This window comes from Prionailurus bengalensis, chromosome E3 (genome assembly GCF_016509475.1).
Source record: "Prionailurus bengalensis isolate Pbe53 chromosome E3, Fcat_Pben_1.1_paternal_pri, whole genome shotgun sequence".
NCBI lineage: Eukaryota > Metazoa > Chordata > Mammalia > Carnivora > Felidae > Prionailurus > Prionailurus bengalensis.
Window position 1 is genome coordinate 16,127,056 of NC_057357.1, and position 17,725 is coordinate 16,144,780.

General features: G+C 38.3%; 1 protein-coding gene across 4 annotated transcripts in view; it reads right to left on the minus strand.

The window, feature by feature from the left end:
• The window catches only part of RABGEF1 (RAB guanine nucleotide exchange factor 1), a 62,168-nt gene that overhangs the window by 32,930 nt on the left and 11,513 nt on the right, over window positions 1–17,725 (minus strand). For 2 of the 4 annotated variants that reach the window (XM_043559883.1, XM_043559886.1), the window contains exons 2-3: window positions 9,266–9,454; window positions 5,973–6,139 (exon numbers count right to left, since the gene is read on the minus strand). In XM_043559883.1, the coding sequence (XP_043415818.1) occupies window positions 5,973–6,139; window positions 9,266–9,444 (346 nt within the window). In that variant the 5' untranslated portion in view covers window positions 9,445–9,454. The remainder of the gene's footprint in view (window positions 1–5,972; window positions 6,140–9,265; window positions 9,455–17,725) is intronic. The other 2 variants (XM_043559887.1, XM_043559884.1) reach the window with 1 other exon arrangement.

Genomic DNA, 17,725 nt, shown 5'->3' on the forward strand with positions numbered 1-17,725 from the left:
ATATGCCAGTTATCAAAAAAGGACATGATCATGTAGTAAAGATGATTAACACCATTTCTAGGACGAAAGACATTTTCTATCTCAATGTTAAAAATTTTACTGAAAAATCCCATGTTTCTCAGATTATTAAAAAAAAAAAAATCAACAGGGGCAACTCAGCAGAATATTATAGGAACCAGAGGAGCCAACTCTGCAATTAGAGCTTCGAAACTTTCAGTCCCACCCACCCCCTGACTTTTGACTTTCAGAATGCAGAGGGGATGGACATTTTTGATCACCAACAGCCAACGATTTAATCAACTATGCCTATGAAATGAAGTTGCCATAAAAATTCCTGAAGGATTAGGTCTGGGGAGTTTCCACATTGGTGAACACAACGAGGTGCTGGCTGTATGGCACACCCAGAGAGGGCATGGCAGCTTGGTGCCCGCTCCCCTATACCCTGCCCTATGCAACTCTTCCATTTGGCTAGCCCTGTGTTGTAGTCTTTGTAATACATCATAAGCATTAATGAAGTGTTTTCCTGAGTTCTGTGAGTCATTATAACAAATTGTCAAATCTGAGAAGAGGCCTGTGGGAATCCCCAACTTCTAGATGGCTGGTCAGGAGTATGGGTGCCCAACTCATGGGGGCTGCAGCTGGCCTCTTAGGGTGGAGATAGTCTTGTGGAACTGAGCCCTTAACCTGTGGGTTTTGTGCTGACTCTGGGTAGTGTCAGAAAAAGAACTGAATTGTTGGGACACCCAGTTGGTGCCAAAGAATAAAAGACACTAAATATGCGATAATGGGGAAACAATTTCTCATAATCCTTATCATGAAAATCAGAAAACAGGCACGATTATAAAATCAGTTCTAAATTCAACTTGGGGAATCATTACTTCAGTTTCATCTAAGTGCCAAACAGGCCCTCATGATTAAAGTAGCAATTTATTAGTGATCTTTCAGATTATGTAATCAACACTATGCTTCTATTTAACTAGCATCTGGGACATCTTGAGACAGCACTGAATGCTGGAGGATTATAGTTTTATTTTTAACTTATTTTGAAATAACCTCAAATTTACAGAAAAGCTGCCAGATTGTTACAAATAATTTCTTTATACCTTTAACTCAGATTCATGAAATTGTAACCTTTTGCTACATTTCTATTATTTTTTCTAAATTTTCAGGTGGATTGTATATAGCATGCTCTGTATCTCTTTTTTTTAATATATGAAATTTATTGTCAAATTGGTTTCCATACAACACCAAGTGCTGATCCAAAAAGATGCCCTCTTCAATACCCATCACTCACCCTCCCCTCCCTCCCACCCCCCATGCTCTTTATCTCTTAATATGAGCGTTTCCTAACAAGGATATGCTTTTACATAACTATAGTACAGTTACTAAAAAAAGTGTGTGGATTTTTTTCTTACATAGGATCCAATGGAGGGTCACATCTTCGTTTGGCGGTCACGCATAGTCTCCCTTTAACCTCTAAGGGCTCCCAGCCTTCCTTTGTTTTTGTAATATTGACAATTTTAAAGAATAAAAAGGCAAGTCATTTTATTGAATGCCCCTCAGTTTGTGTTTCTCTTTCCTTTCCTCATGACTGGATTCAGGTTATAAATTTCAGCTTAAGTATTAACATAATTCATGGTATGTTCTTCTCAAAGGATATCTGGAGGCACATAAGGTCCATTTCCCATCATTACATAGTTGCCATTTCTCTATTTGTAATTAATAAATTAGCTGTGGGGCGCCTGGGTGGCGCAGTCGGTTAAGCGTCCGACTTCAGCCAGGTCACGATCTCGCGGTCCGTGAGTTCGAGCCCCGCGTCGGGCTCTGGGCTGATGGCTCAGAGCCTGGAGCCTGTTTCCGATTCTGTGTCTCCCTCTCTCTGCCCCTCCCCCGTTCATGCTCTGTCTCTCTCTGTCCCAAAAATAAATAAACGTTGAAAAAAAAAAAAAAATTAGCTGTGGGACTTAATTTGAGATTATGCTCATAATTTGTTCCTCAGAAAACTTCTCTCACCTCAGATTTAACATTCACTGGTGAAATCTGCCTGAATCAATTCTTAGTATGATGACTGCAAAATGGTGATTTCTTATCTCCATCTCTCCTTCCACATTTATTAGTCAACATTCTATGGTAAAAAAGAGTTATCTCTTCTCTTTTATTTAATCATTTATCTATTTTATTAGTTGAAAGGACTAGTGGATTACTTTATTCAGGTATACTCCATTTATTGTCCTTACTTAATACTCAAATTTGACCAGTGGAAATCCACAGAAGATGGCTGCTGGGTCTTTTACATGTCCCCAAATTTTGGGCGGCCCCCTGCTCCAGCTCCAGAATCAGTCTTTTCTCCAAGGAACCCTCAAGTTCACTTTAGTGAAGATTAATATTTAGAATCTAAGGTCTGGGTGGAAAAATTGGTATGTTTCTGTTCAAAAATGGAAAAGATATTCTTCCTATGAGCACTGCCTTTAGATTAGTTTGTGAAAGACGTGCACAAGATTCTACTCAGGGCAACAACCTCTAGTTGAGCTCTCCAAAAAAAGGACTTTTAAAATGTGTGAGCAAGTATTTCAACTTGGCCAACCAACTATGTTTTATTGTGTAAGCTATAATATAGCTCACTCAATCTTACTTTAGAGATTTTAAAACTCTAAATAAACTTTGAGTCTTTACAGTCAAGCTATTCCATTAACTTTCTCTGAAGGGCAACCCAACTCTTAACAGGATATTAAATATTCTTCAAATCCCTTAGAAGGCTATATTTATGTTCTGTTTACAACCAACCTTCCTTGGTTTAAGAGCTTTCTTTCATGCCACCAATGGAAGCAAGAAAAATATCAAGAGCAAAGGCATTGTGTATTAATGAAGTAAAATAAAGAATACAGAACACAAAAGGTCTATTTTAGTAGAGACTCAATAAATTAAAACCACATTTAGTAATAGGCTAACCTTATCCACATGCAAGCCCAAATAATCAGTCTGAAATGCAAAGTTCATCTGGCAAAGTTATGTAAGCAGTCTGTGAAACAGAAGATCAAACAGGATCTTCTTTTGTAATACATACACACTAATCTTTTTTCAATACTTTGAGGTCTTTATCCCCATATGCTTTCTACAGACCAGAAACAACTAAAGATTAAAAATCTAAGGTAAGAATCTATCATGTGAAAAGAAGCTAAGAAGTATACTGGCTAAATATTTTTTTTAAATAAAATAACTTGGGATTGTTTCTTTTAAAGTACAAATCATCAGGGTGCCTGGACGGCTCAGTCGGCTAAGCGTCTGAACTCTTGATTTCGGCTCAGGTCATGATCTCACGGTTCATGAGTTCGAGCCCCTCACTGGGCTGTGCACTTTCAGTGCAGATTCTCTCTCTCCCTCTCTGTTCCTCCCCAACTTGTGCTCTCTCTTGCAAAATAAATAAACTTAAAAAAAAATAATAAAGTACAAATCTTCTTTCATAAAATAATGCACATTTTACACACTCTTAGGATACAATTTTTTTAAAAGTGTCAAGGAGAGTCACTGAACGTGTAGGACTATTAAGTTCTTCAGTAACAGAAACCTCATTAAATATCTATCCGTAGCTATACATACAGATGTAGATATACATGCACATACATATACTAGAGATCAAGGGATATAATGGGAAAAAAAATGGAACCAGGAGACTTGAGTTCTCATATATCAACATATTACAGGACCTTGAGTAAGCTGGGCTAATATTTTATGGGCTTTCATACTGTCTGTCATTTGTAAAATGAGGCAGTTAGAGCCAATGGCTTTAGAACTTCTTTACTATTTCATCTGCTGTCATAGTTTACCATTTCACTCTATATCATAAATTCATAAGGTTAATGAGACTTTCCCAAAGCAAAAAACAAAATTTAAGCTAAATAGGAATGAATGGTTTTGATCAATACCCTTGAGCTCCTTACTAGTAGAGATTACTCAATCAGAAAAACAATGTGTATTTTTTTTTTCTTTTTTAATGTTTATTTGTGAAACAGAGAGAGACAGAGAATGAGAGGGGAGGGGCAGAGAGAGAGGGAGACAGAATGTGAAGCAGGTTCCAGGCTCTGAGCTGTCAGCACAGAGCCCGACACAGGGCTCGAACTCACAAACCGTGAGATCATGACCTGAGCCAAAGTCGGTCGCTCAACCGACTGAACCACCCAGGTGCCCCAAACAATGTGTATTTTCAACTAGCTAACATTTATTGGAGACTTAGTGTGTCAGGCACTGTGCTGAACTCTTCTAATTGGATCAGCTTCTTTAATTCTGAAGACGTGCCTATAATAGGTATTACTGTCCCTCAGAATAGACAGAGCTTAAAGAAATTAGCTTGCTCAAGGTCACAACAGCTAGTAAGTCACAAAGCTGAAACGCAAAAAAGGGTGACTCCAAAGTTTATGCTCTTAACCACCATACTATACTACCTCCTAATAAATAAAGCATGAGTCAAATACGTTCTTCATTTAATCTCTAATAGGTCCTGATTATTCCCATTCTAATTACAATAGAGAAAATTGCTATAGTGACAGCCGACCAAGAAACAATTTCAAATTAATCATGTGAACAGAAAGACTATTTAAAGATTTGCTTTTATTAAAGAGAAGTGCTGTGTTTTTGGTAATAAGCAACCTTTCCTTCTTTTTAAAAAAAATGTTTAATGTTTCTTTATTTTGGGGGCAGGGGGAGGCAGAGAGGGAGGGAGACAGAGAATCCAAAGCAGGCTCCACACTAAGAGAACAAAGCCCAACGCGGGCTTGAACTCACTAACCGTGAGATGACCTGAGCCAAAGTCAGATGCTCAACGACTAAGCTACCCAGGCACCCCAGCAACCTTTTCTTTTAATAAAACAAACAACGCCATTAAATCTGAAAGACAAGCAAAGTTCTTTTTTTTTTTTTAAGTTTATTTATTTATTTTGAGAGAGACAGAGAGAGCACAGAAGGGGCAGAGAGGGAGAGAAAGAGAATCCCAAGCAGGCTCCGCACCGTCAGTGCAGAGCCCAGACTGGGGCTCGAACACATGAACTGTGAGATTGTGACCTGAGCCAAAGTCTGAGGCTTAACCGACTAAGCCACCCAGGCACTCAAGGCCAGCAAAGATCTTAAGGTGTGATATTATTACTCATTTCCCTGCCTTTAGGCAGACAACAAACCTCCTGACAATTACCCCAGATGGCAGGGTTTGTCCAAGAGAACATCTCTTCAGATAGCATCAGTCTTGTCTCCATCACCATTTCAAATTTACTGCATAACTCTGATTACCAACATAAAGGTTCAAAGACAAAGCTGACAACAGACATTCTTTCTTGCTTCCAGTTAGGCCACTTCAACTAGCCTGTCTGCTGACTGGTAGAACATGTGTAACTTTAGCAACAATCCTTTTGCGGGGTATACAGCATTTTAAGAAGTGGATGAAAAAGATAATGTACATACAAATCATGCACCAGAAAATGCCTTCTATGGGTTACTTTCACCCCTCCAAGTGCCTAAAGCAAACCTTCTCCTTTATATTCTCTATATATTTCTTCAAGATGCAAGCTGTCTCTCAAACTCTCAGAAAACCTCTTTCTTAGATGAATTTAAGCCTAGAAATAGTCAGTTCTGACAAGATATGGTTAAGTGAGGATATTATCCAAAGCAGAATAAGCCAGAATCCAAAAAATAAAACATCCAAAAAGATAGCCATTTGGATGGGAATAAATTTTATAAACAAAACTACCCATTTCAATTTTCTTCATTCCTCCTATAGAGTAATAAACAGGTTTCTCTAACACACAATGTCCTCCAACCAAAGAGATTTTTGGTTTCATATATTGTGTGACCCTTAAACCCAATTTTGGTTTCACATATGGGTTGATGTCCACTGAACAACTTACAGAAATTAAAAAGCAGAGCCCACATGCACTGTGGGTCTACTCTGTATCTCATCTGAGCACAGAAGGAAAAAGGAAAATTACCCTTCTTTGATCCAACCCTGGATGAAGCACTGAAGAATTTCTTCACTGTGGTAACCTTGCGGGTCTTCTCATTGGTTTTTTTTTCTTCAAACTTGGAAAATGTGAGGGATTGGGCCCCCTGGCTGCTCTGACTGCTGGCAAAGGCCTCTTCCTCCTCCCGCTGAAGTCTGCAATTCAAGAGAGATTAAGAATGAGCCAGACATCCTCCAAGTTTTCCTTGTATCTGAAGCTATTACTCAATGAATTGCAGGGAGATCTTGAATTTTTAGAAATGGAGGCTAAACATATCAAATAGGTCTGAAGTGCCTGAATGAAACTATCCCACACACTCCTAGACTTCAAAAGGAACCTTCTCCATAGATCATATTCATTTAACAATATACTAAGGTTACATAAAAGGAACTCTAGTCTACTTTTCCCTAACAAGCTCAAGGTTGAAAAGGAAAAAGATAAGTATATAATGTGATAGTTCCTACAGTAGAGAGTAAAACCTAATTGCTATGAGAACATAGGAAAGAACAACTTAATCTGCTGGAGGAGACAAAGAAGGTTTTACAGTGGTGCTATTTACACCGGTCTTAAGAGGTGAATAGGGTTCCACTGAGTGAAAGGGCATTCCAGGAAGAGGGAACTACAAATGTGAAGGCATGTGGTTTCCTTTGCAGATCAAGATCAGCGTAGTCACCGGTGTGACCAGGTGGTTAAGAAACCTTGACTACTGAGCCCATTATAATCCTACATTTTATCATGTAGTGGGGAACCAAGAAAAACTGTAAATCCAATAAATGACCATCATCAGATCTGTACTTTAAAAAAATAATGCAGGTTGCTATGTGATAACTTGAGGGGCAATAATTAAGAATATATTATACAAAGATTTAAGTGAGAAAATATAGATCTGGAAACTAAGAAAGGATGAAATTCAAGAAACTTCTTTGAGCTGGAGTAAATTCTATTTATTGGTCAGATAAGTGGTGTAAAGGAGAAATTAAGAATGACTCCCAAAGAAACGGGAACCCTCTTGCACTGTTGGTGGGAATGCAAATTGGTGCAGCCGCTCTGGAAAACAGTGTGGAGGTTCCTCAAAAAATTAAAAATAGACCTACCCTATGACCCAGCAATAGCACTGCTAGGAATTTACCCAAGGGATACAGGAATACTGATGCATAGGGCCACTTGTACCCCAATGTTTATAGCAGCACTCTCAACAATAGCCAAATGATGGAAAGAGCCTAAATGTCCATCAACTGATGAATGGATAAAGAAATTGTGGTTTATATACACAATGGAGTACTACGTGGCAATGAGAAAGAATGAAATATGGCCCTTTATAGCAACATGGATGGAACTGGAGAGTGTGATGCTAAGTGAAATAAGCCATACAGAGAAAGACAGATACCATATGGTTTCACTCTTATGTGGATCCTGAGAAACTTAACAGAAACCCATGGGGGAGGGGAAGGGAAAAAAAAAAAAAAAGAGGTTAGAGTGCGAGAGAGCCAAAGCATAAGAGACTCTTAAAAACTGAGAACAAACTGAGGGTTGATGGGGGGTGGGAGGAAGGGGAGGGTGGGTGATGGGTATTGAGGAGGGCACCTTTTGGGATGAGCACTGGGTGTTGTATGGAAACCAATTTGACAATAAACTCCATATATTGAAAAAAAAAAAAGAATGACTCCCAATATTTTTTAGCTAACTGAATAAAATAGTGATGTCATTAACTGATACAGAAGAAGGGTAGGAGGAAATGTTGGGATTGAGTAAATAAAAGAAATAAATTTGACCTTGGACCAGGTCCAACGTATTTGAGGTATTTATAATAAATCTAAAGAGCTATCTATAGAACAATGGTTCTGTATGTTGAGCCCAGCAGCATCACCTGGGAACTTGCTAGAAATGCAAATTCCCAGACCTCACTCCCACCCTACTAAAGTCAGAGACTCCAAAATGAGGTCCAGTGATCCCTGTTTTGATAAGTGATTCTCATGCTTGTTCAAATTTGAGAAGGAGTGCTGTAATAAGACTCAAGCAAGGTCATAAAGGAAAGCAGAAAAAAATAGCCATGAAGTCATAGGTAGAAGTGTTAGTCTGAGAATGGAATAAGGACACACCTCTCTCCGAGACAAAATAGAAGTCAGCATCAAGATAGGAGTACATTTTGCTGTGGAGAGGGGAGAAAGCTGCTTTCTTCATGAAACAGGATCAGCTACTGAGATGTTCAGGAGTGCAGTGGGAAATCTGAGCAAATACTTAATGTTCTATGTCTATATTTTCTCTTTTGGACCATAGAGTTACTGAAAGCAGTGAGTATGCATTATAATTCTCCAAGTTCACCACAGATGCTAGAAAAGTAGTCACTCAACAAATATGGATGATTAGGTATTAAAAAACTAGCAAAAGATGTCAGAGTTCAGTCTGACATTCTTTTATGGAGAATTTTTACTGTTTCTAGGATGTTTTGGCAAGAGATTAACATCATTCATGGCATTTTATTCATCTCTATACTCACCAGTCTTTTAGTTTTTATCATAATCATATTTCTGGATAATATAAACTACTTTGGACTAACAAACCTCATTTTTAAGAAACAGTTAAATTTCCAAAATGCACACGCTCTATATACAAATCAAAAAAGTTTTTACTATTATGTGTTTATCACCATGGCAGGAGCTATCCTGGATGTATTTTAAGAATGAAAAAACTGAGGGGTGTCTGGGTGGCTCAGTCTGTTGGGCGTCCGACTTCGTCTCAGGTCATGATCTCACAGTCTGTGAGTTTGAGCCTCGCATCGGGCTCTGTGCTGACAGCTCAGAGCCTGAAGCCTGCTTCAGATTCTGTGTCTCCCTCTCTCTCTGCCCCTCCCCTGCTCATACTCTGTCTCTGACTCAAAAATAAACAAAAATATTTTTAAAAAATTAAAAAAAAAAGAATGAAAAAAATGATGCCTGATGACAGCCACGTGCTTGGTACATCAGCTAGACTACTGCATTTAATGTTCACCATGAAATCTGTGTATCTCCATTCTTCTTCTCTGAGAAGTCTATTTTATCTATCTAAAAGAACTCAGTCTAACACACTCTAAACACAAAATAATTACAAGACAAAGATAAAATGAAGAAATCACTGAAAGCTATTCATTAAATGTTGACTGAGAAGAAGAGAAAAAATTCACTTCTAATACTAAGCTGACTTGCTGATAGCTCACAACAAGGGAGAAAAATGGATTTTGACAATGACTGAGCTATATCTCTAACTGTATCGCTGTTAAACCACCCCTAGGTAAGTCCTTTTACCGCTCTGCCAGTTCCCAATCCTCCTGAATCTGCTTCTGCCTGGCTTTGTGGTACTCTTCCCTCCAGCACTTGGAGCAGAAACCCTGCCAAGCAGGGTTGCCATAGTAACCACATCCTTTCTTGCATAGGAGCTCCGACTGATCCACGTGAATTCCACGGCGTTCAGACTTCAGGCTCATCTTCTTTCTGCTAATCAAGTATAAACAAGAAAGTGTTGTTGCACTATCATTCTTCTATCGGCACAGGAATTGAGAACAAAAATATGAGCGAGTCCATAATCTTCAAGCTATTAGGGAGGGAAGGAAGGCTGTGAGGGAGGGAAAGAGTTTAAATACAGCAAGTTCCTGGGACACAAGGCTGCCTCAATTAGTAGAGCATGCAACTCTTGATCTTGGGTTTATGGGCTTGAACCCCACACTGGGTGCAGAGATTATTTAAAATAAAAATCTTAAAAAAAAAAAAGTAAAGCAAACAAGTTCTTGACACAGTCATACAAAAGAAAACATTTCTTATTTCCCTCTCAATAATACATAGAACACTTTAAGAAAGAACTAATATTGGATTAAAGGCCTAAATGTAACACTTGAAACTATAATAGAAGAAACCAGAGGGAAAAAACTTCATGACATTGGATTTGATAATAGTTTCTTGGCTATGACACCAAAAACAGCACAAGCCACAAAAGGAAAACCAGACAAATGTGACTGTATCAAACCTAAAATGTTCTGCATGGAAAAGTAAACAGCCCACAGAGTGAGAAGGCAACATGTATGGAATGAGAGAAAATTTTTGCAAGCCATGTATCTGCTAAGGGATTAATATTCAGAATATATAAAGAATTCCTATAGCTCAACAACAACAAAAACAAATAATCTAATGAAAAATTAGCAAAGGACTTGAATAGATAATTCTCCAAGGAAGATATACAAATATCCAACTAACATGTGAAAAGATGCTCAACATCACTAATCAGGGAAATGCACATCGAAACCACAATGAGATACCACTTCACATCCAGTAGGATGGCTATGATGAAAAAAAAAAGTCAGATAATAACAAGTGTTAGCGAGGATGTTGAGAACGCTCATATAGGGCTGCCTGGAATGTAAAACAGTGCAGTTGCTTTTGGAAACAGTCTGACAGCTCCTCAAGCAATTAAACAGAGAGTTACCATATGACCCAGCAATTCCACTCCAAGGTATGTGTGTGTGTATACACACACACACACACACACACACACACACACACACACAGAGATGAAAACATATGTCCACACAGAAACTTGTACACAAGTGTTTAAAACATTATCCATAATAGCCAAAAGGGGATGAATGATAAAGAAATTGTAGTATATCGATACAATGGAGTATTTGACCATAAAAAGGAATTAAATACTGATACATGTCACAACACGATCAACCTTGAAAACGTTTTGCTAAGTGAAAGAATCCAGTCATAAAAGGCCACGTATTATATAATCCCCTTCATATGAATGTTCAGTATGGGGAAATCTACAGAGACAGAAAATAGATTACAGTTGCTTAGGACTAAGGGGGAGAGGCTGGGAATAAAGGAGATAGCTGAAGAGTATGAGGTTTCTTTTTGAGAGGATGAAAATGTTCTCAAGTTGGATGTCATGATGGTTGCCACTGAACTGTTTAACCTTTAAATGGGTGAATTCTATGGTATGTGAATTATACTTCAATAAAGTTGTTTTTAAAATACATATCTTGGAGATATTGCAGGTTGAGGCCCAGACCACACAATAACGCAAATGTCACAATAAAGTGAGTCAAATAAATTTTTTGGTTTCCCAGTGTATATATAAGTTAGGTTTACACTATACTGTAGTCCATTTAGTGTTCAATTCTAAAAATTAAAAATGCAAATTTGACACTGTGATAAGGTTACAGGTAAATTAGAATACACCAGTTTTATGGATTGGAGAGGAAGTGTGAAAAACAGCAAAGAAACAAAGTCCTAGAAATTGAAGTAGGAGCAACGTTTTTATCAGAGTTTTAGCTATAACAAAGTATAAAACTGTAGGATTTAAGCTTTATGTGGTAAATAACATGGCATTCATATGTAAAATGTTCAGTATCTGAGTGGTAGTTTTACTGACGTATAGTTATTTTAATTGTAGACTTAAAATTGCTGCATTTTATGTACTTAAAGTAATTCTTAACATAAAAAATAATAAAAATTAAAATTAAAAATGCTTTATTGCTAAAAAATGCGAATTACCATCTGAGGTTTCAGTGAATTGTAATCACTGATCATAGATACCATAACAAATAATAATGAAAACGTTCGAAATATTGCCAGAATTACCAGATTTTGTGACACAGAAACACGGAAGTGAGCAAATGCTGTTGGCAAAATGGCGCGGACAGATTTGCTCAATGCAGGGTTGCCACACAAACCTTCAATTTGTGAAAAAATGCGGTATCTGTGAAGCTCAATAAAGCAAAGTGCAATAAAGCAAGGTATGCCTGTAAAACTCAACAGAGGAGGGCAGGATGGAAGTCACGGAGATTCAATATTGGCTTTGAAGGTGGAGCGACTATAAGCCAAGGAATGTGGGTGGCTTCTAGAAGCTGAGAATGACCTCAGTCCTATAACCAAAATGAACTAAATTCTGCCAGCATGAGTATGTCTGGAAGCAGATTTTCCCCACAGCCTCTAGAAAAGAGCCCAGGCTGGCTGACTCCTTTATTTTGACCTCTTGAGATCCTTAACAGAGTACGAGTACCCAGCTGAGCCAGGCAGGACTTCTGCTTTACAGAATTTGGGGATAATAAACGGGTATTGTTTTAAGCTGCTAAATTTGTGGCGATTTGTTATGGCAACAACAGAAAACTAACAGGCCTCTTTTCCACATCTCTTTTTGGGAGCCTTTGCACATGTGTTCTAATGCTGCCCAGGGCTGTGTGCCCTGCTGTTCACATGGTGATTATTCTCTCCTACTGTAGGTCTTAGCTTTCACATCGCACTGTCAGGAAGACTTTCCCTGGTTACTCTATCTAAAGTAGTACCTCCCCCAAATCCCCAACTCTCACCTCCACGCTGGCATTATTTCTCTATATCCTACCTATATTGAACAAGGCGGGGTAAGGAAAGAGTTAACCAAGCAGGCCTGAGTTGCTCAAAAATCGTGCACATTCTCAGAAGGGCCTGCTTGTGTACTGGCTCATGGTCAGCTTCTGGGAATGGAAGTCTTTATGTCTTTATGTCATGAGTGTCATTATGTTTTGTACGCTTGGAGCTTTGAACCACACTTTAGACAGTCTGCGCAAATAGTGTGATGTATGGTGAACACCTGCTTTCATTCTGGGGGGTCTGGAGTTGCATTAACTGTGGTCATACTGAGAAGGCACTTGTGCCTATGTGACCAAACTTCAATAAAAACCCTGGAATTCAAGGCATAAATGAGTTTCCTTAACAGAAAATACCTCACACGTGTTGCTACAATTTGTTGCTGGGGGATCAAATGCACCACTGGGAGAAGACTCATGAGAAGACTCAGGCCTGGTATCCTCCAAACTCTGCTCAGTGCACTGTTTTCCTTTATTGGTCCTGTTTTGTATCCTCTCACCTGGCTATAAAAACATCACCAGGAGAACAGGAGTCCTATGAATCCCATCAAATTACCAAACTTGGGGGGAGTGCTGGGGACTAGTGACATAGGGTATGATTATAAAGGGGTGGCATGAGGGAGCTCTTAGTGGTTACAGAATAGTCCCCTATCTTGACCGTGACACAAAACTGCTATACACACACATGGCAGATGTCAATTTCTTGGTTCTGAGAGTATACTATAGTTATGTAAAATGTAGCCTTTGGGGAAAACTGGGCAAAGAGTACATAGGGCCTCTCTGTATTATCTTTGCAACTTCCTGTTACTCTGTCATTTCGAATAAGAGAGGTTTAAAAAATTCCACTTAAATTTTAAATGACAACACGTATGACTGAACCACTGTATATGAGACAGTTAAACAGTGATAACTCAGGTTATTTCTAAATATGGAAAACAAAGAGAGCAAGTGAACTGCCAGAAGTGCATGCCATGATTTGAAAGGCTATGTAGAGGTGATGATAGCTCTGTTTCAGTGGGGCAAAGCAGGTACCGTCAACACACCTACATTAGACATCAGAGACATATAAACAGCATATCCCCTTCAGTTAGGGAGAAACATACGGGGATCAACCGCCTGAGACTCCATTCTGTCTTTCCTGCACAGAAAGACCTCTCTCTCCCTAATCAGTGGAGCCATAATCCAGAGGCAAGCTGCCACCACCATTGCACCGAAGAGGAAGGCCAGAGGGACATATCCAGATCCTGTTTGAGTACTGCACTCAAATAAGCAGGCTTTTATTGAGCAACCTGGGCATAAAAAATGCATAATTCAATTGGCCCACTACATTAGAGAAGACAGTAAAAATGATCTCTACTGCTGAGACAATGGAGAGCCCTGTGAGTTCTGCCCCCAGGCTAGTATTCAATCTGGGTTGAGGTACACTAAAAAAAAGGACAGAGGAGTACAAATCCCAGAGTTAGGTGTGTTCTTCCTTAAGACTCTGCATAAAGCCAGATTGATCTCATAAAATCAGCAAAAACAAAAAAAACATTTTGTGGATCTGAGTAGCTTCCCACTATTTTCCTTATGAGAGTCCTACTTCCTGTTCTTGGGTTCAGTACTATGTTCTCATAGTTCAGTTCCTCTAGGCCGCAATTTACAAGAAACTTCCAATCAACTCTACTAAAATGATACACTGTCCTTTGACCTCAGTTAAGAAATAAAACTAATAGCTAAGCTTTTTTCCTGAAATTTGATTTTCTCCACTTATGGAAGTATAAGATGCTTACTCTATAAAACCTGATATATATAGACAAGTAGAAAATAAAGTAGAAAGAAAGTCAAAACATCACCCAGAGACATTCACTATATTCTTGTAGTGCTTTCTCTACTCATCACTCAGTTATTTAACAAATAATTATACACTGATTTACACTCTATGACAGGCACTTTACAAAAGTAAAAGTAAAGTTTCAGTCATTTTGGCACCTGCTATGCAGTATGGGAAATATAACTATATATCTAGAAGGCCTGAAAGAAGAATTTAAAACACTATGAACAATGAGGAAATAATTAATTTTAGAATTACAAAATCACATAAAAATTTGTATTTATGTAAAGCAAGCTAAATATGTGTAAATGAAATCAATGGAACTCTTAAAATAGTCTAACAATAACAAGTTTGTAAATATAAAAAGATCCCATTCACAATAGTATCAAAATGTAAAACCACCCAGGAAATACTTTAATAGTAAAATTACGTGATTTACAATAAATATTGAGAACTAAAAAAAGCTAAAGTAGCTGGTAAGGTAAGGCATACCAATTTTTACTGAGGAAATTAAATATATAAATGGCAAATGTTTAAAAACATTTCAAGTTTACTACAAATGACAATAAAATCTCAAAAGACTTTTTTTTTTTTTCAACGTTTATTTATTTTTGGGACAGAGAGAGACAGAGCATGAACGGGGGAGGGGCAGAGAGAGAGGGAGACACAGAATCCGAAACAGGCTCCAGGCTCTGAGCCATCAGCCCAGAGCCCGACTCGGGGCTCGAACTCCTGGACCTCGAGATCGTGACCTGGCTGAAGTCGGACGCTTAACCAACTGCGCCACCCAGGCGCCCCATCAAAAGACGTTTTTTTAAAGTTTATTTTATTTAATTATTTTGGGAGAGAGAGAGTGTGCAAGCACACAGGGGAGGGGCAGAGAGAGCGGTAGAGAGAATCCCAAGCAGGCTCCGCACTGTCAGCACAGAGCCCTATGCGGGGCTCCAACTCATGAACCATGAGATCATGACCTGAGCCAAAATCAAGAGTCAGACACTTAACTGACTTAATCGCACCTTACGAAACTTTTAAAGGACTAAGGGCTATTTAAGCTTAAAAACTGAAGCAAAATTTTAAAAAGAAAAAGATTCAAATACACAAATTTAAACTTCTATCTAGTTTTTAAAAGGCCCACTTAGAAAATGGAAAGGCAAGGGCACCTGGGTGGCTCAGTCTGTTAAGCATCCAACTCTTGATTTTAGCTTAGGTCATGGCCTCACAGTTCGTGAGATTGAGCCCGACACTGGGCTCTGTGCTGACAGTGCAGAGCCTGCTTGCGATTCTCTTTTCCTTCTCTCTCTCTCTCTCTCAAAATAAATATTTAAAAAAAGAAAATAGGCAAATATTTTAAGAAAATAGGACAATGAAGTATTTTATCATATTTAAAATTATATGAATAAAAAGAAACTGTAAATCTCTGGTATGCAGGATAAGGATACAAGTAGACAAATCACAAAACATGAAAAGCTTCTGAGAAACAGAAACAGAATGTCAAAGGGCTTCTGCATTTTATTTTTATTTATTTTTATTAAAGTTTATTCATTTTTGAGAAAGAGAGAGAGAGACAGAGACAGAGAGAATCCCAAGCAGGCTTCACGTTCAGCATGGAGCCTGATGTGGGGCTTGATCCCACACCGTGAGGTTGAAATCAAGAGTTTAATGCTCAACCAACTGAGCCACCCAGGAGCCTGTGAAGATTTCTGCATTTAAAATTTTGATATATACTGCCAAAGTGGCTTCACAAAATGACTGTGTCTATCTACATTCCCACCTATTGTGTATTAGAGAATCTACTTTCCTGGAAACTCATAAATAAATACTATATTACTAATCTTTATTTTGTCCATCTGAAAGGCAAAAAAATAAATCATTTCTTGTTTTAATATGCACTTCCTAAACCATGTTTAATATTTACTGGTCATTAGCATATCTTCTTTGAAGAATTTAACCATTTGTGTTTTTTCCTCATTTTTCTGTGTCATCTTTTCTCCTTTATTTTCAGTCGAAGTATAGTTGACATATAATCTTTTTTTTCTCTTTATAAGTGCTCTTTTTATGTCATCTTTTAGTCCGTCACTTTATGTTATGAAGACACCACTGTTTTAATCAAAGAGTTAATATTTCAAATCTATATCCAAGTTTCACTAACTTTCGTATCATTAAATACATTGCTTCCAAAATGAATGTAAATACCACACAGAGAAGCAGTGGCACAGTTCCAATGTTAAATACAACAAAACAAAGCATCCAAACACTAGCCTGCCCAAATAATTCCAAGTGGTAATCAAACCCATGAAATATAATGTAGAGTTTATACTGCTGGAATGAGCAAAGCCGGCAGAGCAGCATTCTTACAGAATGACTTCTTGACAACAATCTTCTATTGTATTAAGTCGCACCCTCTCCAGATAAGTGAAATTATGATTCCAATCTGAGCATGCCACTGCCCAGGCTAACAACTCAAACTTGCACACCAAATAAACTGGCTGCTCTGGTCTACTTCCTTCTATGCTCCATCCTCTCTTCCATGGCAGCAGCCAATTTCCCAAAAGGCGAGTTTACTCGATAAGTAAATGACCAAACATTCTCTGGCTTAACTCTACTCAAACTAGCAACAAACTGCAACACATAACATGCTTTCAACCACTAACAGCTTTGTTTTTTCTCAAAGTTCTATCTCAGTTTAGCTTTGCTGCAGCCATTTCACCCTCAGCCATTTGCTGTGGCTGAGCAAAGTGATACACACACATATATCATAAGAGAAATACAAAAAGCAAATAACTGCCTGGATGGAAAATGCATTTATTCAGATTTATTAGCCAGTGCAATGAATTATATATCTGTATTACGTTCTAAGCCTCCGAGAAGTGTCTTGTGTGTAATAAAAATGTAATCCAATTAATCTGCAGAAATTTTCAAAAGCTAAAACCATACTGTCTGTTGTGGGTTAAATTGTGTCCCCAAAAAAGGTTGAATTCAATACTGTGAATGAAACCTGATTTGGAAATAAGCAGATGTAATTACTGATTTAGGGTGGTCCCTAAATCCAATAACTGGTGTCCTTACAAAAAGGCCCTGAAAGACACACAGACATACACACAGAGGCCACATGGCCTCAGAGGCAGAGATCGCAGTGATGTGGCTGCAAGCCAAGGAACTATAGGACAACCAGCCAGCATCTCCAGCCTTCAGAGACAACACGACCCTGCTGACACCTTGGTTTTAGATTTCTAGCCTCCACAATGATGAGAGAATAAATTTTTGTTGTTTTAAGCCACCCCATTTGTTTATAGCAGTCCTAGGAAACTATAAAAATCATCCAGTAAGAATTGTAAACTGTAATTGTAAACAAATAATTGAAAGAAAGGAGGTTTCCACAAGTTAACATAGAACTATGGGTTCACAGCATCACTTGCTCTTTATCAACTGGATAATCACATCTCCCTCCCAGTTCATGAGAACAGTCCTGGCTTATGCCTGTTGTCCTAGCGAAAAGGCATCCATTTGATTCTCAAAAGTCATCTGCTCTGGATAATAAATTACACTGTCATC